This window comes from Rattus norvegicus, chromosome 4, assembly GCF_036323735.1.
Source record: "Rattus norvegicus strain BN/NHsdMcwi chromosome 4, GRCr8, whole genome shotgun sequence".
Taxonomy (NCBI): domain Eukaryota; kingdom Metazoa; phylum Chordata; class Mammalia; order Rodentia; family Muridae; genus Rattus; species Rattus norvegicus.
In genome coordinates this window covers 182,155,888-182,182,587 of record NC_086022.1, presented here as the reverse complement: position 1 = coordinate 182,182,587, position 26,700 = coordinate 182,155,888, and the positions used below count along the sequence as shown (strand labels likewise).

The 26,700-nt window shown below is 45.9% G+C and overlaps 1 protein-coding gene across 8 annotated transcripts in view; it reads right to left on the bottom strand.

The window, feature by feature from the left end:
• The window catches only part of Ccdc91 (coiled-coil domain containing 91), a 172,018-nt gene that overhangs the window by 122,361 nt on the left and 22,957 nt on the right, over nt 1–26,700 (bottom strand). For 4 of the 8 annotated variants that reach the window (XM_006237685.5, XM_063286192.1, XM_063286190.1 and 1 more), the window contains 2 exons: nt 12,248–12,291; nt 9,294–9,372 (listed from right to left, as the gene is read on the bottom strand). In XM_006237685.5, coding sequence (XP_006237747.1) covers nt 9,294–9,372; nt 12,248–12,277 — 109 coding nt within the window. In that variant the 5' untranslated portion in view covers nt 12,278–12,291. Of the gene's footprint in view, nt 1–9,293; nt 9,373–12,247; nt 12,292–15,081; nt 15,159–26,700 lie in introns of those variants that run through there. The other 4 variants (XM_063286194.1, XM_039107721.2, XM_008763456.4 and 1 more) reach the window with 3 other exon arrangements.

Sequence of the window (26,700 nt, the reverse complement as noted above, 5' to 3'; positions counted from 1 at the left end):
CATTCACATGTACATATGTACGTAGATACATACATACATAGGTACATGTTTACATACATACCTATGCACATAACACACATACATAAAATCACAAGGGTGCTCTCCATTTCCAGACTATAATTCATTCCACGTGTAGTCAAGTAGACAAGAAACAATGGCCATTACAGGTCCTGAAGTCTAAGCCGGGTGCCTCTGCCAGAGGTGCTTCGGCCAGCCAGCCGCACATCACCCTTCCTCTCCAACTTACACCTTAAGAATTCCCACTACAGAAAACTTACTGCTTCTAGAGATAGCTAGTCTTGTACGAGGTCAATACCAGCATGCTGGAAATAAAGAAAAAGAAAGCCATTCTTCTGTCTGCTGCAAAGGCCAGTCCTGGTCTCTGGAATCCATACAGCAACTTTAGACCAAATGTGAAAAATAAAATACATAAAACAGGACCAGCTCCTTATAAGTTATTAGAAATTTCCATGACAGCACTTGTATTTTTAGTGTATATTTGTCTGGAACAAATGTAATTGTGACATTAATGCTCTATCACTTAATCCAGGCACCATAATTCATCTAGAGTAAGCTTTGCAAATTACAGAGCTGTGAATAGAAAAAAAAAGAAAAGTTCAGAACTCAAAGTCAGGAAGTACCCCTAAAGATCACCTGCATTTCAGTTTACACACTGCCTACAGAATTTCAGAGAAGCCCAGGGGTGACTGGAGACAAATGGGAGCTGCTGTAGTAAGCTTCAGCTGTCAACCTGACACACCTGGGAAGAGGGAACCCTGATTGGGGAACTCCCTCCTTTGAACTGGCTTAACAACATGACTGTGAGGCATTTTCTTAATTGCTAATTGATGCGGGAGAACCCAGCCCACAGTGGGCGGTGCCATCCCTACTCTGCGTATAATAGCATGAGAGTCTGAACACAGGATCAAATCAGTAAGCACCTTTCCTCCTCCATTTCTGCTTCAGTTCCTGCCAAGTGTATGCCCTGACTTCTCTCAGTAATGGCTGTCACCATAAGCCAAACGACCTTTTCCTCCCCAAGTTCCTTTTGGTTGTGGTGTTTGTCATAGCTGGAGAAAGCAACAACACTAGGGTAGCTGCAGTCGCTGGAGAACACATCCTCACAACAGCATGGTGTAATTCTTAGTATATGCATTAGCAAAGATGGGAACTGCTAATCCAGCAAAGAGCCACAAAAGCTCCATGTGTGTTCCTGAAGTGACAACTCACAGCTCTACAGAGCTGTCATCCTCAGTGCGATTTAAAGACAGTGGCCGTGACTGTCAAAAGCAGAAAGGGTAGTGAACAGCCTTGGCCTGAGAAGAAAATGCATGAAGTAGCAAAGGGAAGCTACACCACAACCTTTACTTGAATAATAAAATCCTAACACTACAACGACACCCCCAGGGCCGGAGAGAAGACTCAGGTTTGAGAGCCCTGGCTGCTCTTCTAGAGAACTAGGCTCAATTCCCACCACCCACACGACAGCTCATGACTGTCTATAACTCTAGTCCCAAGGGATCAAAAGGGCCCTCCTTGCCTTCACAGGCACCACAAACATGCAGCACACTGACATACATGTAGGCCACACACACACACACATACACTAAAAGTGAAATCCAGTGTCTGACCTAACAAAATGTCTAAATGGAATAGAGGCAGGAGTTGTGGAATATTAATGAATCCCACTCTACCGCCGGCAAGCCACTGGCGGACAGGCTGGCCCAGCCTGTTCCCAGCCTGGCAGGCTCTCTGACCACGAGCTCTGAGATCTCTCCACCTGCCATGCTAGCCCCACGCTTCCTTCCACATTCCCACGGCTTTTGGGGGTGCACTTCTCACAAGCCCATGCTTCACCACCATACCTTTCTCTCTGGAACCCAGTTGAGTCACCATGTGAAGGAAAACACCTCACAAACTTAGTTTAGAATCAACAGGTAACACAATCGCTGGGCGCAGCAACTGGCGTCCTAATTTGTGAGTCATTCTAAGTCACAAATCCTCTGGTAGCTGATCCCAACGGATCCGCCACCTGAACCAGGGGCCTCCCCTACCTCCATTTTGTCTCCATTGTCTTTCCCATCCAAAAGCAGAGGAAGATTTAAATGTTATCATGGTGCCGATATACAGTTTGGGGGTCAAAACCAGTCCCTCCGAGTCAGGTCCAGACACTCATCCTCAGTAAGTCAACTAAAAGAGCCAAGTTAACAGTACAGAGTAGACAAGGCATTCACGTGATAGGGCCACATTTGGAAGAGGACGAGGGTCACCAAGAGGGTGAAATGCACATCTCTGTGGTCCTGGTCAAGGTGTGGCTCTGCTGGGCACTGCCCTCTGCCATCTGGACTCCAGTCTCATCTGTCAGGTGGTCTGACAAGCTGTTAGAACTGTGTGAAAGCTCGTTCCAGGAAACAACCCCACACCCGTCCCTCCTCTCAGCATGAAATTTCGGGAAATGCTCATTTCTTCCGGGCCCATTATTTCTCATTTCACCGTTCTCATTGTCAGACTAAGACGCGGTGTCTCTTTAAAACGTCTTCACGTGCTAGCCAGTCACACTGCCTGGCTAAGTGTAAGGAGGCACTTTCCAATCTTACTGCAGATGCGGATCAGATCAATGAATCTTGTGCTTTTTACTACCACATACAAACGTGCAAACCGCATACAAAACAGTGTGCAAACTCAGGTCCTGAGCCCTTGACACGCATCGCAGACCCGCCTGCAAAGTGGGGCTAGTGGTGAGAGGCGATTAATAAACGACCACTTTGCTGTCCTAGGCTTTCCTGGCCAGGAGAATGGAGAACGGAAAGACTGAACCATGAAATCAAAAAGGCATCTGTCTTCCAGGTTCCCTCCCCTCTGCCAAGGTCTTGAGAGGAATGTTTGGACTTTCCCGTTGGCTTTGTATGCAAATGGCTCCAGATGTGAAGGAACCACATCTAAGTTACTGCTTCAGCATCTGCTGGTCCAATTCCCATTATTCCTTCTGCTGGGCCGGCCTGTGACAGACAGTTTAGTCTGCCCTCTTTATAAGCTGTTTTGAAGGAGCTAATTTGGATTAAAGTATCTATCTGGACCACTTGTGTTTCCTTTGATGGTCACTGAGCTCTATGTGGTCTGCGCAGAGCTACAAGGAGCTCAGAGCTGTATTGGAAGGGACAGAATTCAAGGTTTGTGCCTCCCACCTCGACTTCTGCACAACTTATATCTGTATGGGAGAAAGCGGGAAAGGAACAGTCTTCTGCCTCCTAAAATTGTGCCACCCACAGTGCACAAAATGGCTGCATAACACAGCCTGACCCGGTACTCACTGCAGGCAACTACTACCAAAGGCGTGATGCTAACACTAAGTGTACAAGGTCTGCCTGCACGAGAAATTCATGTCATCCAAGCAGCAGCTTCCAGTCAGTGTCGGGGGATGGAGAAGTCTGCAACTCACGGAACTTGTGTCTGACACTTTGAGAGCCTGTGGAATCTATGGCGAGGGCCTGAATCGAGACAGCCTAATGGAGCTCCATGGATTCTGAAACTCTGTGTCTGCATCAAAGAGGGGCATGATAGAAACAACAATGCCTATGGACTACAGACCAAGGCAATGGAGTACTGACAACTGACCAAGTCAAGGAAAGATGCGTCCTTTGTTTCATAAGAACATGGTCTAGGGGAGGAGGGGCAGCACACAGAGGGCATGGAAGGGTAAAGTAAGTGCAGGGAGAACATCACCACGCAGGAGCAGGTCAAGGCACGTTCCTTATGCCCGGGCCTCGTTGCATGCATGTGTCTACCAGCAGACTCCCTTCCTTTCAGGAGAATAAAGAGTGCTCCTTTTATAGACATTAACAAACAAAGATAACTGTTTTGCAATAAATTCAAAACATGAGTTCTTAGTGACAAAATTTTAAGTTACTTTTCTAAAAATTATACTCCTATGAGCAGCAATCCTGAATGTTGCTGTATTATCTACCACACGAATCGTAAAATTATTTTCCCTTGGAAAAAGTAGTAGAAAAAATAAAAGTGCAAAACATAGACCTGTAGTAAATTAAAGTGTGACCTAAGTGTACTGTTTCTGTCATACCTGAGAACCAGGGAGGATGTGAGGAGAGGTCAGCTACACGGCTACTCCACGCTTCCGAGCACCTGTGGCTACCACTGAGCACGCTGTGCGTGCAGGAGGCATGCTTCCAGAACACTGCTGGGAGTCAGAGGACAACCGGCACAAGTAGCTTCTACGTTTCTCCCAGGGGATCCAGAGACTGAACTCAGTTATAAGGAGACAGTGCTTTCCTCACTGGGCCGGGTCGCAGACCCTGTGACTCTTCTCACCAGTCATTGCTGTCTGAACTGAGAGTCATCAGAACATTCAACGCGCACACACACAAAATCTAGCCGTTAGCAAGTATTGAAAGTTTCCAAAGTTAACATTTTTGAAGCAAAGTTTAGTTTTCTGCTACTACTTTATCACTCAGACCATTTAATGATTCCCATGGGATTGAAAATAACCAAGAGGAGAGACTGGCGAGTAACTCACCACACAGCACTGGCTCCCTGCACCACTACCTGAGCAGTTACAATGCCAAAGGATTTAAACCCCTTTTCTGCAATGCGGAGACTAAAACAGGCAGGTAAAGTCAAGTTATGGACAGAATTATAGTTAAAATCAGAGTTAACAACCATCCTGTCTTGTCACTGCTCAAATTAGCCAAAGGTGGAAGGAACCCAAGTGTCCACAAACAATAAAATGGTGGCTATCGGGATTAGAAGAGACGTGACACCAGTGAAACTGAAGGGTGTCATTCTAACCGAAGGGACACACGAGACTGCAGTCACCCGTGAACACACCTGGAGTGCTCAAATTCCAAAACGAAGCACAGTAGTGGCTACCAGAATTGAAGGGCACGGGAGGGGAAAGCCACTGGTGCCGGACAGTATAAAGTTCCAGTTTACAGGATAACAAAGATGGTAAGTCTTACCCCCACTTTAAAAACATGACTTAGGATATACTAAGCGCCAAACAAGTGGTAGGAAAATAACATTATGGCAGTGTTTCAGAGGCAGAACCCATTAGAAAGTTCCACACCTTCCTCCCTCTTTTTTAATTCTCCCACTCCCCAGTCTCTCCACCACCTCCCCTCTCCCCCAGATCCGCTTGACTCCAATTTCCCTCAGAAAAGAACAGGTCTCTCAGGGACGTCAACTAAACACAGCACAGCATGCTACCTACAAGAAGACCAGGCACAGACCAACACATCAAGGCTGCATGAGGCAAACCAGCAGGGGGAGAAGGGTCCCAGGGGTAGGCAAGAGTCAGGGACAGCCTCAGCTCCCAATGTTAGGAGCCCCCACAAGAATGCCAAACTACTCAGCCATACCATATATACAGAGGAGCTGGGTCAGACCAAAGGCTCCCTGATCTCTGCAAGCCCCTTTGAGTCCAGGTCACTTTATTCTCTCAACACCTTTCTCTTAAAGAAAACTTAAGATTCAGATGAGCAGATGGGAGGCGGGGCATCAGGAAGAAGAGTGAGGTGGGAGGCGGGGCATCAGGAAGAAGCAGTGAGGTGGGAGGCGGGGCATCAGGAAGAAGCAGTGAGGTGGGAGGCGGGGCAACAGGAAGAAGAGTGAGGTGGGAGGCGGGGCATCAGGAAGAAGCAGTGAGGTGGGAGGCGGGGCATCAGGAAGAAGCAGTGAGGTGGGAGGCGGGGCATCAGGAAGAAGCAGTGAGGTGATAGGACAGGTTGTCTACATCAGTTTGGCTGTCTACAGAGTGAAGCTAGAAACCTGCCACCAGGAAGGCTGCATTTCTCCTGAATTCTCACTGGAATGAAGTAATGGCTTCTGGCTGTGGGCAGCAGGAAGAGGAGGGCCAACGTTTCATGTTCACCAGCTTCACTTATAACCTCCAATTCCCATAACATGCTGTGCTTGTGACTCAACTATGTGTTTTAGGTTATGTGACAGTTAATCTTCTCCAATTCCCATAACATGCTGTACTTATGAATCAACTATGTGTTTTAGGTTATGTGACAGTTAATCTTTGTGGTCAACCTGATGGGATTTAAAACCACAGTGGAGACACATTTCTGAGTGAGGGGTTTCCAGAAGGTTTAGCCAGGGAGTGAAGACTCATCCTGAACGAGGATGGACAGGGCAGATCTCAGAGCGTGTACAGAGGAGAGTGCACACCTTGTTGCTCCTCCATCCCACCGATGGCTGCCGTGAGTGAGCACTTACACAGAAGACACGTGTCCTGAGGTACTGGGAACGCTAGTCCTCCAAAGAGCCACAGACTATAAACACACTTGTGAAGAGGGACATTTAATTATCCCCACAGGGAGCTGAGAGGCAGTCACTCAGCTTGTCTTGAAGCTGTACTCCCACTATAAAACTATACCTCTTATGCTCACTGCTTGACACAGTATGTATTTTGACCCTAAAAATTAACTTTTCCATATTCCCCAAAATACTTAAAACTTAAACATAATATTTGAGTTATCTTCCAAGATATGTCCTTGAAAACATATTTTCTGTAGAGATGACAGGCAGGTATACTGTAGAAGGGAACGTCATGCCTAGTAACCAGTTGACATCACCATCCCGGAAGTGATCTCCACATAGATCAGATAAATCCTGGATCCTGGATCTGCCTACCTGAATCCAGCAGCCAGAGGAAGACAGCAGTACAAAGGAGAGGAGAGAAAGACAGACGGCCATGGCTTTAAGGCCAGCCCTTAGCCAGGTCTGCTAGTGTCCATTTCTGCAAACCAATAAGGGAACCCAGCAAAATAGCATCATCAGATCTGGGATTTGGGGGAACGGGAAGGAAAGAGAGAGACGTGGCTGAGAGAAGTCGCTGGCTCGCTGACCTATACACAGCCTGCACACCAGTGACAGGAGCTTCTTGGGAACTGCCTCTCACACCCAGGCACTGAAGGAGCCTTTCTCCCTCTCCTCACAGAATTCTGCCTCCTACTGCTTCCACTCCCTGACTGTGAGCATCCAAACTAGCCCATGTCTTTAACACGTGGTCTTTACATCTTTACAATCGTGTCCCTGTGAGGAGAGGAGCACTGAATGTGGAGGAGCCAGTGTCTCTGTGTAAATGCCTTTAGGAGTGGTAGAGTTAGGGAATATGGAAATCTTTACTTTGAGAAACCTTCAAACTAACCAGGAGACTGTGTTCCCAGTGCAGTGGATAAGAGTTCCTCTTTCCTCGTATCCACTCCAGCATCCCTGCCTGGTATCTCAAACAAACACAACCACGGCCATCAACAGGAAACTTTCCCATCCAGGAACTCCAGCTCTGAGCTTTCCCATGGGTCTCTGGCTACTCAGATACACAGGCTGAAGAGCTTCCACTTGGTCACACTGTCGGAAATCCAACCCACCCTGCTATTTCTGCTCACAGCCACGTTCTATCAGAACTCAACCCCACCCTCATGTCATGCCCATGTCCCATCAAGGTTTCCTGCTGACAGATTTTCAGACATTTGAGCTACTGAGAAGGAACAAAATGGTCAGGAAGACTAAAAAGAACAGATCTCATCCCTATACACACCCATCTCTAATAAACTAAACAATCTTCCTAAGCCATAATTTCTTCATCTGTGTAACAAGGTGATAGCCCACCTTCTGCTAAAGCGCTGACAGCAGAGACGTGCGCCCTGAGCCGCTGGTAAACGCAAGGACCGCACTGACTCTTCCTACTGATTCTCATGGCCGTCCAAACCACAAAGTGACTCAGTTACTAGTCCACACAGCTGCGGGTCTGTCCTGAGGGCATCTATAACCTTACACACAGCACTGGAGACGCTCTGGGACTAAGGGCACTTGCTGTTCTTCTACAGGACTGCCTGTAACCGCAGCACCAGGAAAGCTGGATTTCCAAGGGTGCCAGCACACACGTGCACACACATACATGCAGAGGCAGCATGCACATACAAAGGGAATCTTACAATGAGAGATGCCCATCACAGAGCCCATCAAACTCGATGCCTAACCCCATGCAACCTAAGTGTCAAGCATTCAGAGCCTGATGGGGGTCGGGGGAGGACGGGATGGGACCTGGACATCTTCCTGGGAAAAGAAATACTAACGCAAGAAACATTTCAAAACAGAAGTTAGAACCTCGAGGGGAGAGTGCAGACATGGGGTGCCGGAAGACAAAACTAGCCTGTTTTCTTTTCTTTTCTTTTAACATGTGAAGTGGCAACTTTCCTTATGCTATTGTCATACTTACTAGGTTTTGGTTGACCCTTCCCTCCACTCCCAACCCTGTACTGCCCGCTCCCACCCAAGCGCAGGCTCATGCACTCCCAACACCTCCCCTCCCCACCATCAAACCACATGTGCTCCATGACCCTCCTGACCACTCTTCCTTCCACTTCCCTCCGTGATGCTCCTCAGTCCCAGGTTCATGCACATATGTGAGAGTCAGAAGCTGAGAGACATATATGACAGAACACACACATGACAGTCTGAGGCTGGCTTGCCTCACTTCATACTTTCCAGCTCCATCTGTCTCCTACAAACTTTGTAACTCCATGTTATAAAGCTGACCAACTCCCAGTGTGCATATGTACATGCTGTCACGTCTCTGTTGGGAGCATCTAGGTTGGCTCCTTGGCCTTGCTTCTGTGAGGAGTGCACCGAGCGCAGCTGTGCAAGCATCTCTGTGGTGAGATGCTCAGCCTGTGAGGCCCATGCCCGGGAGTGGTGGGACTGGGTGTGTTCCTACCAGTACTGGGTGAGAGCTCCTCTTTCCTCAGCCCACCCCAGCCTTCAGTATCACTGATTTCTAGATGCAGGATAAGAGGAAGTCTCAGAGTGATGCTATGTGCATTCCAAGATGGGTAGGATATTGAACACTTTTTGAAACTATTTATTGGCCCAACTATTATTTTTAACTTGTAATACTTCTGTTTTACTATAAAGCAGTGTCTATATTTAAATAATAAATTATTTTAGATGTAGAATGGGGTATGACATGAGCAGATGACCCAAGAAACTTCTTGATACCTTCCCAAACCAAGAAATTTGCACAATGTTATGTTGAACTTAAGGTTCATTCACTCTTCATAATCTCCTTTTACAAGTAGCCTCACGCTCGCACAGAGTGCGCAATGCAACGTATGATTTGAAAGAAAGGAAATCTGGGTTTGAAGTGACTTGAGGGCACCACATTTTTCAGTTCAGGAAAAAAAGTAAATTTAAGAAACATGAGAAGTAGGTTTTAAAAATAACAAAAGTGTGTTGAATAGAGGAAAAAGAATCATGTGACCAGGAGGTTGTACCTGCAGGAAAGGTGGCCCAGGGGACAGCAGGGGACACTGCTTGGTTTCCACCTTGCTCACCGTCAAAGGTCTCTGCGGCCTGGAAGACAAGGCAAGATGACCTGAAAAGACCTAGAGAGCTGGACTTTACACCAGTTGCCACTCAGCCCTGGAGACACGCCTCTCACTCGCATGCTCTCTGAACACCCCACTGCCAAGCCCCTGCCCAGCCCTGCTCTGCTCTCCACAGACAGTGCCCAGGCCCCAGTTCTCAGGCAAACGATTCCCTTCCTTATCCAAATAACCTCCTGTCAAGCAGATGTGTATTTCATGTTTCTGTCATCAAACGTTCACCTGTGAACTTTACTTCAACTATTCCAATATTCCAATTTAACTCACTACAATTATTCACCTATGTAAAAATTTTCCTTAAAAGTAGACTGAGCCAATTTTTTATTTAAAAAGATCACTTCAGTTAATGTAAGTCTTAGAGACGACTCTGAGTGAACATTGAGCCTGACTTCTTCAACCATCTACTTTGGATTCACAAGCATCAAGCATTAGAGAGTTGCTGCAAAAGTTTTCTGTCTCTCAAGTGACTGTCAGAGCAAGATTACTACAGAATCATAGCTTTAACTTCACAGTGTTAGTTAATTCCTACTGTGCACAGAGTCGTCAGACAAGGAGTCGGAGGGCACAGGCAGCAGAGGATGAGGCTGTGCTGCCCATTAGCTGTGGAGATGAGCACACTGTACTTAAACACAGGACAAACACCTTCCACCCTTCCACAGCAGGACTGAAAGGAAGCAGGTGAGTACCATGAAGCCCTCAGGCCAGTCATTGCAGGATCTGGTGTGGAAAGGTCCAACCACATTCTGACAAGAGGCTGGACTCAGCGGTCATTCGTGAAATCACAACTGTGGCTTTCCTATGGATCCTTTATAATTTAGAGACACAAGAACAAGCTTGAATGGGGCCCTTAAATAACACCTTCCAAACACCACTGCAAGCTCTGTAATAGTGTGAAACTCATCTTCTCATCTGTGTCAATGAAATTTTCACAAATTTTTAAATGTTTCTTTTCAGTAACATGAAAAGTTTCAAAACACAGTATTAAATAAAAGTAAAAAACACTCATATGAGCTTAAAAAACATTTTTGGATGAAACATAGAATACATGTATGTCAACACTGACTGCCTGCACATGGAGAACATGTGTGTCTGTAGTAGCTGCCTGCACATGGAGAACACCTGTGTCTGTAGTGGCTGCCTGCACACGGAGAACATGTGTGTCTGTAGTGGCTGCCTGCACACAGAGAACATGTGTTTTGTAGTGGCTGCCTGCACATGGAGAACATGTGTGTTTGTAGTGGCTGCCTGCACATGGAAAACATGTGTGTCTGTAGTGGCTGCCTGCACATGGAGAACATGTGTGTCTGTAGTGGCTGCCTGCACATGGAGAACATGTGTGTTCGTAGTGGCTGCCTGCACATGGAGAACATGTGTGTTCGTAGTGGCTGCCTGCACATGGAGAACATGTGTGTTCGTAGTGGCTGCCTGCACATGGAGAACATGTGTGTTTGTAGTGGCTACCTGCACATGGAGAACATGTGTGTTTGTAGTGGCTGCCTGCACATGGAGAACATATGTGTCTATAGTAGCTGCCTGCACACAGAGAACACGTGCGTCTATAGTAGTTGCCTGCACATGGAGAACATGTGTGTCTATAGAGGTTCCCTGCATATGGAGAACATGTGTCTATAATGGCTGCCTGCATATGGAGAACATGTGTGTCTGTAATGGCTGCCTGTACATTGACAGCTATGAAAGAGAACATGACTTGCTGCTGAAAAGAACTACGTTATTCCTCCTTGAATAATGGCCCATTTGTCCTACTAACATTAATTAGGCTCCCTAACTTTTTACCAAATCCAAACTAGATGAATATCTAAAAGAAAAAAAACTAGAAGGAAGAGAAGGAAAAAGAAAGTCCTCTTGTGCACTGCGGGTGGTTCCAGGGCTTAAGCCCTGGCATCCCAACTCTTAATCCAGAGATTTTCCTGCAAGACTATACTGGCTCCATAAAAGTAACTGGTTATAAAATATTTCAATAAAATGAGCATACACTGGAAAGGACTAAGGAAGACACTGCATTTGCAGCTAACAATGGCACTTCCAGAATGCCGCCCAAACCTGAGAGAACCAACTCTGACAGCACACAAGTGTCATCAGAGGTGGGAACAGCCTTGACGGCATCTAACTCCCACGTCTCACCACAGCATCACTTTCTAAAGATGTGTCCTCGGCCCCATCCATGGCTGACAATCTCAGAAACACCCCCTGATGCTTCCCCCGCCACAATAAATTACCCAGGTTAAACCATTCCTATGGCGGCAAGATCCAAGCTTCAACAGCAATCTACCTCAGTAGAATGGTATTTCTTAATTTTCCTTGATTTCAATCTTTGTTTCAGAGTTACACTGAAGTGATTCAGAATAGATCCTGTGGGTAGGGCCAACAGCTCAGTTGGTAAACTGTTTGCCTTGCCAACATAAGACCAGAATTTCTTCACCAGGACCCACTTTTAAAACTCTGGGCAAGGGTGGCGTGCATTTATAATCCCAGTGCTAGGAAAGCCAACCTGAGGCTGGCTAGTCAGCCAACACAGACTACTTGACAAGTTCCAGGCTAGTGGAAACCTTGTCGAAAAAATAAAATAAAATAAAAGTGAACAGACATAAGAGGTTGTCCTCTGTCCTCTAGATGCACACACACATGCACCAGCATACACGACACATGAGGTTGTCCTCTGGCCTATAGATACACACACACACACACACACACACACACACACACACACACACACGCCAGCACACAAGATACACACAGAAAGAACAGACTGAGAAAACCACAAAAGTAAACATGCTTTTCTAACAGTTCACTGTCACCCTGAGTTAACAACAGACAGTACCTACCTCAAAGCCACCAAAGTCGTCATCATCCATTCTTTAGGCAGCTCCTGAAACACAGAACAGCTGAGGTGAGCCACCTGCATCAAAACACACCCGTGACTCAGAGGACAGTGAGCTGTAAATTAAAACTACTCCATCTGGATTATGAGATTATTACACTTTCTTAAACCGTATGTGTCCATTTTTATCATTTAAAGAAAATGGCTGGTAATTGGTTTTTACTTTTTGACGAAATTAGCAATTTCTGGAATGTTTTCAGTAACCATGTATTTTGCCATTTTCTGTTCGGACTCCAGGAGTGGAAAAATATTCTTTTACATTTTAATTTGCTTTTCCCAAAGTGGCGCTAGGGCCCCATCAGTAATGCTTCCTGCTTTCCGCATCTACCCCTCAGCTGTCTGGCGACATCAGCACAAACTCCAGCTAAGCCCAGGACTGTGGTGAGTTTTTGGAAATCTGTCCCCACCACAAAGGTTCTTCCCTCGGTTTCATGGCCGGGCTGAGTTAGATTTTCAAAATTGATCAGCATTTTTGAGCTGTGGCCATGACTTCTGGAGCATTTGATATGTGTATTTTTAGCTAAAGCTGCTTTGCACTTTTGGGAAAATGTGGAGCAAGTTACTGGGCTGATCAAGGTAAGTCAAGTTGTGTGTTCATGAGAGACAAGGCAGGAACACGAGGAGAACGTCCAGGAGTGAAGAGAGATGAGCTCCAGCTGGGCATGCGCCGTGTCAGGGCCTGAGCACACGAGGAAGGAACAGCCTGGGAAGGTGAAGGGGCAGCAGCGGTGTGTGTCAGCATTCCCTCCCGCAGCTGAGGACGGGGAAGCAGAAGCCACACATGCCACAGAGCAGCCCTGGCGCCGGGCCACCAGCAGTCATGCTCCATGTCTTAAGAAACACATGGCGGCACCTCCATCAAGAAAACATTACACACTTCACAAAAGTAACAGCAAAGAAACGCACTGATCGCAGATTATTTTCACTAGGCCAAGCAAATTTATTTGCACAAAAAGTAGAGGTACAAAGGGTGTGTGTGGATGGAAATAGAAGATCAGTTTATAAATAGCTCAGAGTTACTAGAACTGCTAACACAGAATGGACAGCAGCCCTGTCACTGTTCACTCGGTCTGGTGACACTCCTCAAAAGATGTACTTCTGTTTATAAACTTAGAAATCAGAGCTAAGCCATCTCTACATGGCTATTTATACTTTATAGAAAATAGAAACTGGACTTCCAGGAACTGTCGATGGTGGCCATTCTGAAATGAAGTCACATTCGCTGTGTCCCAACTGAGGAGAATCCTGCTGTGACTGCATCTGTCAGGAAGAAACTATGGGAAAAGATGCTATGTGTCCTAACGCTTAACAGTCAAACTGTAAACCCCATGCTGTCCTTTCACGCTGGCACCACAACCTCCAGAGCCAATTACTATTTTTAGCGTCCGTGAACCCCGCTGTACTCTGTACTTGGTGTTCATTTCAAAGGCAGAGTTTTCAGAGTTAAGGCTCCTGTGTTTTCACCAGGCACATCCTGACACGGGATGGGAAAGACGCCAGCAAGCAGACAACACGAGCACACAGCATGTTCGCCTGTGGTAAGAAAGTGGATGCCGAGGTTCTGACTGAGCTGTGCAAAAACAGCAGAGCGGTGACCACGGACGCTCCAGGTTCCAGCGAGTCCTACACCCAAGTAAGACAGGGCACAGCTCCTCTTCCATAAGGTCAAAAAACAAATGTGTCCTGGATCGTTAAGGATGGTGCTACAGAAATGTTATTTTAAAACCTTTCTACAAATAAATTTAGATTCAAATCCTTTGATAGTTTCCTTTTGCCTATTTAAGAGAAAAAAGACGACATGTTTTTGCTGCTGATTGTGGGGGTTTTTTGGCTTTTTTTTTTTTTTTTGGAAACGGGGTCTCACTCTGTAGGCCTAGCTAGCCTGGAACTTGCTATGTACACCAGGCTGTCTTCAGATTGACAAAGATCTTTCTGCCTCGGCCTCCTGAGTGCTGGAGTTAAAGACCTGAGCCACCAAGCCTGACCTCAACAGCACTGGTTTTTATAAGTTAATGTTACAGGGGCCAGAGAAATGGCTCAGTAAAAAGATAAAGCATTTGCCACACAAGTGTATGAACCATTGTTTAGATTCCCCAGAAACCAGCTACAAAAATTCTTCTGTAATCCTGTCCAGTCGCTTTGTTACAACAACTCCCCACTCTGCCATCTCGGTACTGACGACAGTTGGAGGAAACTAAACGAGAAAGTAAGACATGGACACAGGGAGTGTGGCCGCCCTGGGGAACCACTCCACAGCTGCCGGTCTCAGTCCTCGAGAGGCTGATCTGCTGTGGTGTGGAGGGAAGCACACAGATACGAACAAGGTGAAAACTCCTGAGAAGAAAGCGATCCGGTGCTGGGGAATGACTTCGAAGGGGACCTATCTAACAGAAATACCAGGGCGTACTTCAAGCGCAGGGGACCTCTGAGACAGACCGAAGGGACTGGACAAAAATCTCACATTTTACATTTTAAGTTCAAGTTTTGAACATATATTTTATCAAAGTTTCTACTGGAAAAGTCTTCTTCTTAAAATGACAGAAAGAGTTAAAATGTTTCTGCTTGCTCCTAAACATAAACAAGGTTTAAAGACAAACAAGGTAAAGGAGGGACACACAAAGCAACTGCAGGTACGATGAGCGAAGGAAGGAAGCTCACGGAATCCCCAGAGGGCTCAAGAATGGGCGACTAGCAGTTGGGTAAAGGTGAGACTAAAACTCCAACCAGACTCGGGACTCCCCCAATCCCCTCCCAAAACCCACACAGCCAGTCACTTACAGCTCTTTGCCCCTGTGAGGATCTGAGAGCAGGGAGCTCGGCCCACTTTCACCACTGCAGCTGAACAAGCTGCAACTCAAGTGAGACTGCTCCTCCTGCTTGTCTGTACTCTCGGACGCTACCCGGATAAAAGATATCCATTGCACTGTGTTTCCCGTTAGCTCCTGATTTCATTAAGAGACAGACTAGCATGAAGGCTAGAAGGAAGGAAGGGTGGTATCCAGCTCCCTAGGTTCAAATTCCAGATCTGACATGAACTATGCTGCAGTGGACATGGAACTTAAACATTTGTGCTACTCCAGAGGCCACTGAAGACATTAAACATGCCAAAAGAGAAGTGAAAAGCCTGGAACAGGAGCCCAACCCTACACACTCCATCTGCACACGTTCACCATCAGCCTCAGTCTCACAGACTGCAGTGCTTTGAATGAAAACAGGCTCATAAGGAGGGGGACAATTAGGAGGTGTGGCCTTAATGGAGTGTGTCACCAGAGGTGGGTTAAGTTTCAGAAGCTCAAGCCAGGCCCAAGGTCACTCTTCCTCCCTGGTGCCTGAGCACCCAGATGTACAACTCTCAGTCCCTCTCCAGCACCAAGTCTCCCTGAACTCTTATAACGCAGTTGCCATGGCCACGGTGTCTCTTCACAGCAGGAAAAACCCTAAGACACTTATGAACAGGATTCCCAGGACACTTGGGAGTAACAGCCAAGATACAGAGACCAGACAACCACACCAGGAATGGGTGGAGGAAAGTGCAAGTCCTACGCACACAGAGTACCCTCAGAAAGCTAACAGCAGGACGCACACCACTGAACCAAAAACAGAACTCCCTAAGTTTGTGAAGAAAGAGTGGGAGCGGGAGAAGGTGAGACTGACAGGTCTTAGACATGTAAATTATGATTGATGAAATAAAGAATTGTGGAATGGAAAATAAGGGGAAACTCCCTTAAAATGAAACATATACAAGAAAATGGAAAATGAGTGAAGTATCAAGTTTCAGATCAAGCTATGCAATAGTTGATCAGGGGAATTCTATAAAGAACTCCAAAATCACTAGCAAAGAAATTCGAAAACCTTTCTTTTGTAAGACTACGTGGGCCTCCGAAGGTAAAGCAGGCTCCACCAAGCGGGAAGGCTTCAAGCAGCAGCCTCGGGAAGGCAGAAGGCACTGGGAGGGGCTCAGAGGGAAATTATGTGCACCACAAAGTCCTACAACCAGCCAGCCAAATAGCTCATCGAGTTCAGGAAAGAATAAAGTCATGTCCACACCCACGAGGTGTCTTTATTCCACAGACTCTTTCTTACAAATGTCTAGTGGAGATGGGGATGAGTCAATGCAGAGTGCTGGTCCAGCATGCATAGGGTCCTGGGTTCTGGGTTCAAAACCCCCAGGGCCACAAAAAGACAAAGAAAAAAAATTGTGTAAGACAATAAAGAAGACATGAGACTAGGAAATCCACCTCTCATGCAGGTAAACTGCCTCCATGTCAGGAAGGGCCAGGAGACTGCATACGGTCAAGAAGCTCCTAGGAGACATGTTCAAGCCAAGGCAAATAACAGACCCCCGTCAAGGCTTGCCATCATGAGTGGAATTTTCAGCACTGGGGAGGAGGTTTAGAGCTGCGTTATGGAGTACAATGTTAGCTGACTGAAAACAGAAACCAAGACACCGGACAAGAGACGTACACAGCCCACTCCTGTCCTGAGCATATATAACTGCTATAATGTAAACACAGAATAGCTGTACCAAAACCCCCATTCGACCACTGAGGGCAGAGGCAGAGGCTGAGGAAGGGGATCACAGCTTCTTCCCTGTTAGAGGGGCACAGGTCTTCAGCCAGAAAATCACAACACAGCAACCATAAGCATGGGGTTTAGATACACACATCTCAACACCTGTCCCTGGAAACATGGCAGGGCAGGGAAGCAGGCTATTGTTTCATAGAAAAATACCTTTTATAACTTTAAATTATAGGCAGAAAAATCAAATGTTACAATCCAATCTACCTAGTATTTCCACCAAAATATTAGCAAAAGTCAAAGAAAGTTTGTTTCTCTTAGAAACTGAAGACAAGCACAAATGCTTTAAAATAGCATTTTACAAGTGGATTTTTTTTATGTTCCCATGTTACACTTCCCCACACTGCAAGTATTTACGCACAAATAAACTATGTCTCCGACATCAAAGCTATTCAAGAGCAAAGCAGACAACCAGAAAGTTGAACAGAGAAAGAGCTTTCAGAGAAGGACACGAGGGCTACTGAGTGTCTCAGCTCCGATGAACACAGGCCACTGAGCACCAAATGAAGTCACTGACCAACTGGAAAAGGCTGGCCACCCACCTCACTGGCCACATTCACTCGCTGGCCACACCCCTCACTGGCTACCCACCTCATTGGCCACCAGCCTCATTGGCCACACCCCTGCCTTGCCAACTCTTGAGTTTTTCTCTCTGGTACTTTGAGTTTCCAGGTGCAGAAGAGGGAACACTAACAAACATGATCATGACAGAGCCTATGGCGTTACAAATCCCTCATGTGAGATAGGGACAGCCGCCTTACCACCTAGAGGACACCCTTGTCCTATTTCTGCAAGAAACCTGAGGTAGTACCGGGAGTGCGGGCCACGGCCTTTGCTTCTCATCACCTTACACTGGGCAGTTCCTGGACTGTTAAGTCAAAGAATATTTTTAATTGGTACATTGGGAATGATGATTGATGAGGCAAAACAGACCAAGGTCTTCTAGGCCCTTGTTAGTCTCAGCTCTAAATCTCCCAGCAAAATGTCTGACCTGCACCTCTGTGCCTCAAGGGAAGGCAGATTCTACATCAAGTCAGTGCTCATGATTAAAAGCAAGAATAAGCCAAAATGTCTGGTTAAAGACCACACAACAAAGGAATGATGGATGCCTTTCCACAACAAACAGAAAACTCAGTGCTGAGGACAACGTCCCTCCCTCCCCCTCCACACAGTCTCCCACTCCTGCAAATGAACGAACCCTTACCCTTTCCCTCTTCACTGACTACAACAAGCACACAGTTGGATTTCAGCTCCTTTGTATTACACTTAAGTCTGTGTACATATATGCAGAGACAGGGCACGCTGTGGGTGTCCTGAGTCAGTGCCTCTCTCTGTGGAGCCACGTCACTAGCCCAGACTGTCAAATCCATGCATTGTGAGCATCTTCTAAATTATAAGCTAGGTTTTTACTTTCTTAAGGCAGCTTTTGATGAACAAGCTATTTAATAATCAGTTTTAGTCTTTTTAAATCTCTTTGGTTTTGCATTTTTTAGATATATACCTGTGCTTGAGACATTTAATTGTTTAAGCTAGCTACAGCTTAACATTTACATGTAGAGAAATTGAAGTTCTAATATGGATGAACTAACATCTTTATAACACTTATTTTGGAACATGGGTGTGTGTGTGTGTATTTCTAGCTGCAGAATTATTTTGATGGACAGGACACCCATGCATCACTGAACAGTCCTACCCTGAGCCTGGCAACTGTCACTAAGGTACAGCATGGCTTATCAGTGACGTTTATTTTCCCTAAAGGACTTGTGCATCTCCTGTCTGGCTCACTTCTGATGCTCTACGGTCTCTTCTATACTCTAGTGTCTCCTTTCACAATATCTAGCAGACTGTTGTACCTCCACCTTTCTTTATTAAAGGCTCGTGGGTAATGATTTATTTCTACACTCTCTCATGTTACTATTATATGCAAATGATCATTTTGCCTCCAGGCAGCAAGCTTTCTTTCCCCCATTACACTCCTATCACCTCGGTTTCTGTCCTCTTGTCACTGGACATGGACCACGCTAACCACTGCCGCAGTACACACGTGATACCACGTGGCAGGCTGCCTTTGCTGAAGACAGTCACATGCATCCTTCTGAAGTGGACACCAGCACCATCCTCTCTCCTGACCCTGGCCACCTTAACCAACTGGAGGACAGCCAGGCATCAGCAGTCTCCTCGGGCATCTGGTCCACAGCTCCTGCCTTTGGAATACAGACGCCAGGTTACAGAACGACCACACAGGCCTACGCAGAGACCATTTGGAGAAGCTTTCCAACTGATTGCCAACCACTGGCATCAGATCACTAGACTTGAATGATCAAAAATAATTTCAGAAGATTCCAGGGACAGATCATCCTAGCTGAGGACTGAAAGACTGGACACCACTTTCTATAGCCAGCTCCCTGGAATCCTTGGTACTGAGTGCTCTTTACACCATATATGAGCTCGGTCCGACTTTACTATTCCTGGTTATACGGTATCTTCTAACATTCCCCATATAGGAAGGAGGCCTGCTGGAAACAGGGTGATTGGCTCCTAAGGATGGCCGGGTCCCTACTCCCTTTATTTGCTAAACATCATCACCAGGAATTCACGATGCTCATCAAGTGAGACCATCACTCTGGACCTATGGGTCATGTGATATAGCTGTCCTGGGACACCTAGGATGACCTGTCTGGTGACAGGACTGTCCTTGGAGAGCTCCAGACTCCATGGAACCAGGAAGCATCTACAGTTTCTGTTTCTCATGGTGTCTTCATGGGGTTTAGATATCAGGTTTGAGCTGGGCTCTCAGAACTGGCTAGAAAATATTCCTCTTTTTCTGTTAATGAAAAGAGATTGCATCAGAATGGAATAATCTATTTCTTAGAATTTTGGTTTAAAAAATAACTTTGGCTTAGTAAATCATGGAAGCTTGCTGCTTGCTTTGTGGGAAGATTCAGTTTCTTGTAATTATACGACAATTGAGACTTCTAATTTCTCCAGAAGCTTTTGTAAGTAATATTTTTTCTAAAAAAAACCTATTTTAAAGGGTTGGCATACAATTATTAACATTATTCTTGTTAGTATTCTTGTTAGCACTTTCAATGACTAAGTTTTGCTTTTTATCTGCCCACAAAGGTGAGTAGAAATCTGCCACGGTAACAGCAGAGTCAACGGCTTCTACATAAAGTTCTACCAAGTTAGGAAGGGGATAAATTCCAGTTTCTTACTGGAAAGCAATTAAACAACTGGGAGTGGCTGTGAGGTAAGGTGCGTGTGAGCAGAGTTTCCGTATGTGGTTTTAGTTCCCTAATGTGATCAGTTAGTCTGTAGTCATGACACAAATTATCTCAAGTTTTAAAAATAGTGATGGGAAGGACTGGGGGATGGCTTTGTGGCTAAGAGCACTGGCTGCTCTCACAGAAACCCAGGTTCAGTTCCCAGCACCTACGTGATGGTTCACAACTGCCTGAAGCTCTAGTTCCCAATGATCCCACACCCTCTCCTGTAATGAAGCAGACTCAGTGTTTATATTTAGTGTTTGTGTGTGCACTCACACATACATGTGGGTGCCATAGCCCAAGAGCGGAGGTCAGAAGAAGCAGTACAGGAACTGGTTCTCCCCTTCCACCATGTCAGTTTCAGGGTTCAAACTCACCAGCAAGCACCTTTACCTAAGCCTTCTTGCCAGCCCAAAACAACTTTTAATGTAAGCAATTTGAAAATATAATGGAATGTGAGATAGCATACAAAAGGGATAACAAGAATGAGAAAAAAACTAAGAAAGAGCAAAATGAAAAATGCCAGTGATTCAAAAATGTGAAAGAAACCATCTCGGAGCTATCTGTAAAGCTTACATAGCAGGGGAAAAGTAAGCACAGTGAGAGAGTATCAAAACTGAAGCACACACAAACAAGAGATAAAGGTACATACACATACATACAAGAGATGTGTACATGCACACACATATGCATGCTCACACAAACAAAGGCACACACACACATGCAAGAGATGTATACACACACACGCATGTGTACATACATGCTCATACAAGCAAAGGCATGCATGCATACATGAGTGGTACACACACATACATGTGTACATACATGCTCATATAAGCAAAGGCAAGCACACATGCATACATGATATGTACACACACATGTGTACACATACATACAAGAGATGGACACACACATACACACATGCTCATACAAGTAAAGGCATGCACAAATGCATATAAGAGATGCTCAGAGATATTCATGTACACACACATGCTGACACATGCATTCATGTGTGTGCACGCGTGCACAGACACACACACACACACACACACACACACGCACACACACACACACACACACACACACAACCTGTTACTTAAAAGGAGAAAAAGAAAAGAAAAAGCATCCACTCCTGGGCTTCTAAACACTGCCAGAAAAGCAACCATGCTGTAATTAAAATTCCAAAAAGAGAAGGCATTGAGAATGGGATGAAGAAATGGTTGAAAATCAGATGGCCAACATCCTCTCAAGACAGCCAGACGACCCAACAAAATAAACACTGCACACCCTCATCAGCCTAGCACCACACAATGAACCCAAAAAGCACAGAGTGAGGGAGGAACATGAGGTGCCCAGACCTCCCCAAACAGGGTCTCCCTCTCATCCTGTCCCCTTCCAGAAACACTTCTATTACTTAATCCCCATACATTTGTGTGGATTTCAAGAGTAAAAAATGTTAATCATCAAATGAGTGAAGAAATAATACAAGCTAAACTCTCCTGGAATTGCCTGGTTGGTGCCAACCTCTGGACGTAAGATGTATATACCATTAGGCTAACCAGCCCAGAGAATCTTGAATACAAATATAAACACTGTATACATACCTGAGGCACACTCTTCCCCCCCCACACACACACACACAAAAAGTGTGGAGTTGCCGATCCACATATAACAGTTTCCTAAATTTCACTTTCAATGTTGCCAACACTTTGTCTGATTTTATTGTCAAAATAATGCAGATACACTTCGCCACAACCCTGCCTTTCTGTCTGCATTTCATCCTGGTTCCTTCTAGCCCACAGAAATACATTCAGACTACATGTGCCACTTTACATTGCTTTTACACTCCCTGTATTACAAACGGCAGTGCTGAGCTCCTTAGGACCTCACAATGGCACGGTGATGGCTCCATTACCAACCAAGCTCCATCGATATGCAAATTTAGTTACATGACAATGTTTAAATATCTGCGATGTCTTCATGCATCAGTGGCTTTCTTCCTCTTCTTCTGGGTATAAGTCCCATGAAAACTCCCAAATATAAAGCAATTAACCCCAAAAGTAGGGACTGCCTGACAGACCATGGGACTAAGTTTCCAAAGGAAATATACTTTGTTACCACGGAACTTACAAATCCTTTATCAAACACCAATGTTCACTTGAACACTGAGAACAGAACAGAAGAGGTGGCCTCCCCAACCAAGAGCACAAGTGGTCGTTCAGTGTCAAACAGTCAGCACTAAAAGCATTCACACACGTAATATTAAACAGACTAAGCAGCTTACATTTAGGGTGTGTGTATGTGGGAGGATGTAAATGCATGCAAAAACCACTGATGAAGAACGGAGTCAGGACTTTGAAATAGAGTGAGGAGAGCTAAAGGACGCTTTGGAGGGAGCAAAGGTGTCTTCCCCCCGCTTTTACATAAACCATACATGCTAACAAGTGTACTTATTTCTGATTGGCTTTTTACCTTTAATTTCCCAACTTTGAGCAATCACACTGAATTCTGGTTTGTAAGAGAAAGGCAGTGCCTGGATACTGTTTGTGTCTTAGAATAGGGCTAAAGAGAGCATGAAAAACATCAGAGAAGGCTTAGAAAAGAGAAAACAAGAAAGAGGAAAAGGTGAGAGCTGATATCAAAATTGGTTCTCCACCTCCCCTTGGTTGTCCACCCTGCTTCCCTCTCTGTTGGGCACCCTAATAGGCCTTCTTTTGCTTCTATCTTTTGGCCCTTAGGCATTTAATCATTTAAGCAGTTTTATTAAACAACAGGTAGATAATAGAGCAGCAAAACCTATTCAGGTATATTACCATAGGCTAGCTATGGAGGATGCCTTTAGTGAGAGCCAAGCTCACCTACACATCTCCTCTCAGCCCAGGCAAGGACATTTTTGTCCTTGAGCAAGTGAGCCCAACATTCTTTTCTGCCTGCTGTCTTGATGCCTTTGCTGAAACATCAACGAACTGTCACCCCTGAGTGCTGAGCTGGACAGTCAATGATGGGTAAGAGAGTGATATATTCATGAATAAAGGGCCTAAGACAGGAGGGCCACCATAAGCTACTGTCTTATCCCATGGCAGACCCTGGTCACAAGATTCTCTTGACCATGTGACAAATATCGCTCCAACCTAAGACAGGCACAGTTCCCGAGGGTCACCTTTTCATTTGATTATAAGGAAGGGGGAGATGTTGGGAGCGGTGCCCTTAAAACCCTCCATTATTGATGTTGATAGTATAGTTAAGAGTTAAGTATAACTGGGTTCATGGAAAGTCCCCAGCCAGCTGCAGAAGACTAATACAAATCTGGTGGTCAGGATGCCTAATGATATGACAAACCTGTGACCTTTCTGACATCCTGTTGACTTCAGCCGATTGCCTGATCACAGGAGCAGTGTCCTTGGCCTGCGTAGATGTTTCCCACTTCCCCCCTCCCTCTGTTACCCCTGCTATGGTATAAATCCAGCCTTGGGAAAAGATAAAATTGTCGCCTTGATCAGACTCTTATCTTGGCATCCTTCTCTGCCTCGCGTCTCTTGTCTCCCATTCTCTTCCAGGTACCCTCAGCACCCTCGTTGACTGTCCTGCTGGACAGAACAACTGGACGGGACACAAAGGGAAGGCAGAAATGTTGTAATTATAACCTCAAAAATAAAATTTAAAAACATTAAAGGGAAATGGCTCCACTAGTAAAGTATGTGCTACACCAGCATGAGGGCCTGAGTGTGGGTCCCAGCACCCATGTGTGTAAGACCTGAGAGAGAGTACACACCCGTGCCTCCTGAGCTGAAGCCCTGCGGCTCCCTGGCCAGCTAGTCTAGCCAGATCACCAGCTCCAGGTTCACTGACAAACCCAGCCTCAAAAGACAAGAGTGATGGATGAATGAGGATCACACCCAGAGTCAACCTCTGACCTCATGTGCACATGTGTATACACATACCACTGCATACAGGAACTTACATGTACTTGTCTACACACACACACACACACACACACACACACACACACACACACACCCTACAGCCTTCACCAATCTGGATGGTCCAAGCCAACACTCCTCCTGTGTCTATACTGTGTCACACACACACACACACACACACACACACACACACACACACACACGCTTTATCACTGGAGAGTCTTACTGTAATACTCATTTTTCATTGTCTTGCTAATGATAACTAGGAATGCACTATGTAGAGCTACTATGCACACATATTCCCTTGATAATTCCCCTACTGGCAAACACAAACTGTGTGTTCAGTTATCTGTCACTATAAACAGAAACCCATGCTGACTATGTTTCTATGGGCTGAATTCCAGAGAAGGGAAGTGCTAAGTCAACTGGCATATGTATTTTTAATTTTTATAGCTAGTGTCATATCACCTTCCAAGGGGTTTGACTACTCCACATTTCCAACAGCAAAATATAAAAATAACCTCCCTCATCAGTTTCTGCCTCCAGAATGTAGCTGTCCCTCGTCCTCGCCCCACCCCTTGCCCCTCCCCTGCCCCAGCAGTCCACACCAGTCACGAGTGAGTGGGATGTGTTTATATGTCTTTTCCTGTTGCTGGACTCTCAGTACCTTTGTTCATTTTCCTCTACTGCTGCTTTCTTTGTATCAACACACAAGAAACTATGAACACAACAGATACCAAATCAGTCTTTTCTCCACATTCAAAGTATTTTTGCCATACACACTGTCTGCATTTCTTACTCAAAAGTTAAGTCCATACAACTATCTTTCTTAACTCACAGTCTACTCACAAGAGTGGTTAAGGCTTCCCTCACAAAAATATGCATGTGGTCTGTACGTTCAGCATGCTGTCTTTATTTAGTCTCTCTGTGCGGAAAGGATGTGCTACATCAGAGACCAATCCACTCTTTCTCCCAAATCTACAGCTGGTCCAGACGAAGAGTGGGTGGGTGGGTGAAAGGAGTGAGTGAGTGGGTGAGTGAGTGGGTGAGTAAGTGGGTGGGTGGGTGAGTGAGTGGGTGAGTGAATGAGTGGGTGGGTGACAGGAGTGAGTGAGTGAGTGAGTGAGTGAGTGAGTGAGTGAGTGGGTGAGTGAGTGGGTGAGTGAGTGAGTGAGTGGGTGAGTGAGTGGGTGAGTGGGTGGGTGAGTGAGTAAATGAGTGAGTGGGTGGGTGAGTGAGTGAGTGAGTGAGTGGGTGGGTGAGTGAGTGAGTGGGTGGGTGAGTGAGTGAATGAGTGGGTGGGTGAGTGAGTGAGTGGGTGAGTGGGTGAGTGAGTGGGTGAGTGAGTGGGTGAGTGGGTGGGTGAGTGAGTGAATGAGTGAGTGGGTGGGTGAGTGAGTGAGTGGGTGGGTGAGTGAGTGAGTGGGTGAGTGGGTGGGTGAGTGGGTGGGTGAGTGAGTGAATGAGTGAGTGGGTGAGTGAGTGAGTGGGTGAGTGGGTAAGTGAGTGGGTGAGTGAGTGAGTGGGTGAGTGGGTGAGTGAGTGGGTGGGTGAGTGAGTGAGTGAGTGGGTGGGTGGGTGAGTGAGTGGGTGAGTGGGTGGGTGGGTGAGTGAGTGAATGAGTGGGTGGGTGAGTGAGTGAGTGGGTGAGTGAGTGAGTGGGTGAGTGGGTGGGTGGGTGAGTGAGTGAATGAGTGGGTGAGTGAGTGAGTGGGTGAGTGAGTGGGTGAGTGAGTGAGTGAGTGGGTGAGTGAGTGGGTGAGTGAGTGAGTGGGTGAGTGGGTGGGTGAGTGGGTGAGTGAGTGGGTGGGTGAGTGAGTGGATGAGTGAGTGGGTGAGTGAATGGGTGAGTAAGTGGGTGGGTGAGTGAGTGGGTGAGTGGGTGAGTAAGTGGGTGAGTGAGTGAGTGGGTGGGTGGGTGGGTGGGTGAGTGAGTGGGTGGGTGGGTGGGTGGGTGAGTGGGTGGGTGGGCGGGTGAGTGGGTGGGTGGGTGTGGGTATGTCTGTGTGTGTGGTATGAGTCTGTGTGTGTGCCTGTGGCATGTGTGTGTCTATGTGGTGATTCTCTCAAACTGAGTCTCCGAATACATATTCCTGCTCTATGCAGATGGCATCTGTTTCAAGACACTTTGTCTGGTCTCCTACCTCACTCTCTTCAGAGCTAGATTGGTTAGATCTTGTCAGAAAACTCAAGTCATCTGGGAAGACAGAAACAAAACCAAGACAACGCCTGCATCAGACTGGGCTATCCTCATGCCTGTGTGGCATTTTTTACTTATGCATTACATAGTACTATATTATTTCATATCTTATATAAAATTAAATAGAAAAACCTTCTCATGAAGGTACCTTTATATTCAGATACAAATACACAAAATGGGAACAAAGGCGACAGCTCGAAAAAATGATTTATTTCTATGAATCATGTAATAGAATAAAAATACATAAGAAATTTAATGAGTCATTTCCAACAACAATGTTTTACAAGTCACTGGAAATAACCATTCTTTGCCTAGAGAGAAGAATCTCTTTTGGTTATTGTGGAATTCACATCTGAAAGCAATTCCTCTTGGCAGTGTCACAGAAGCAGGTGCCAGTACCAATCACAAGAGAGCATTTTCATGACTGTCGTAT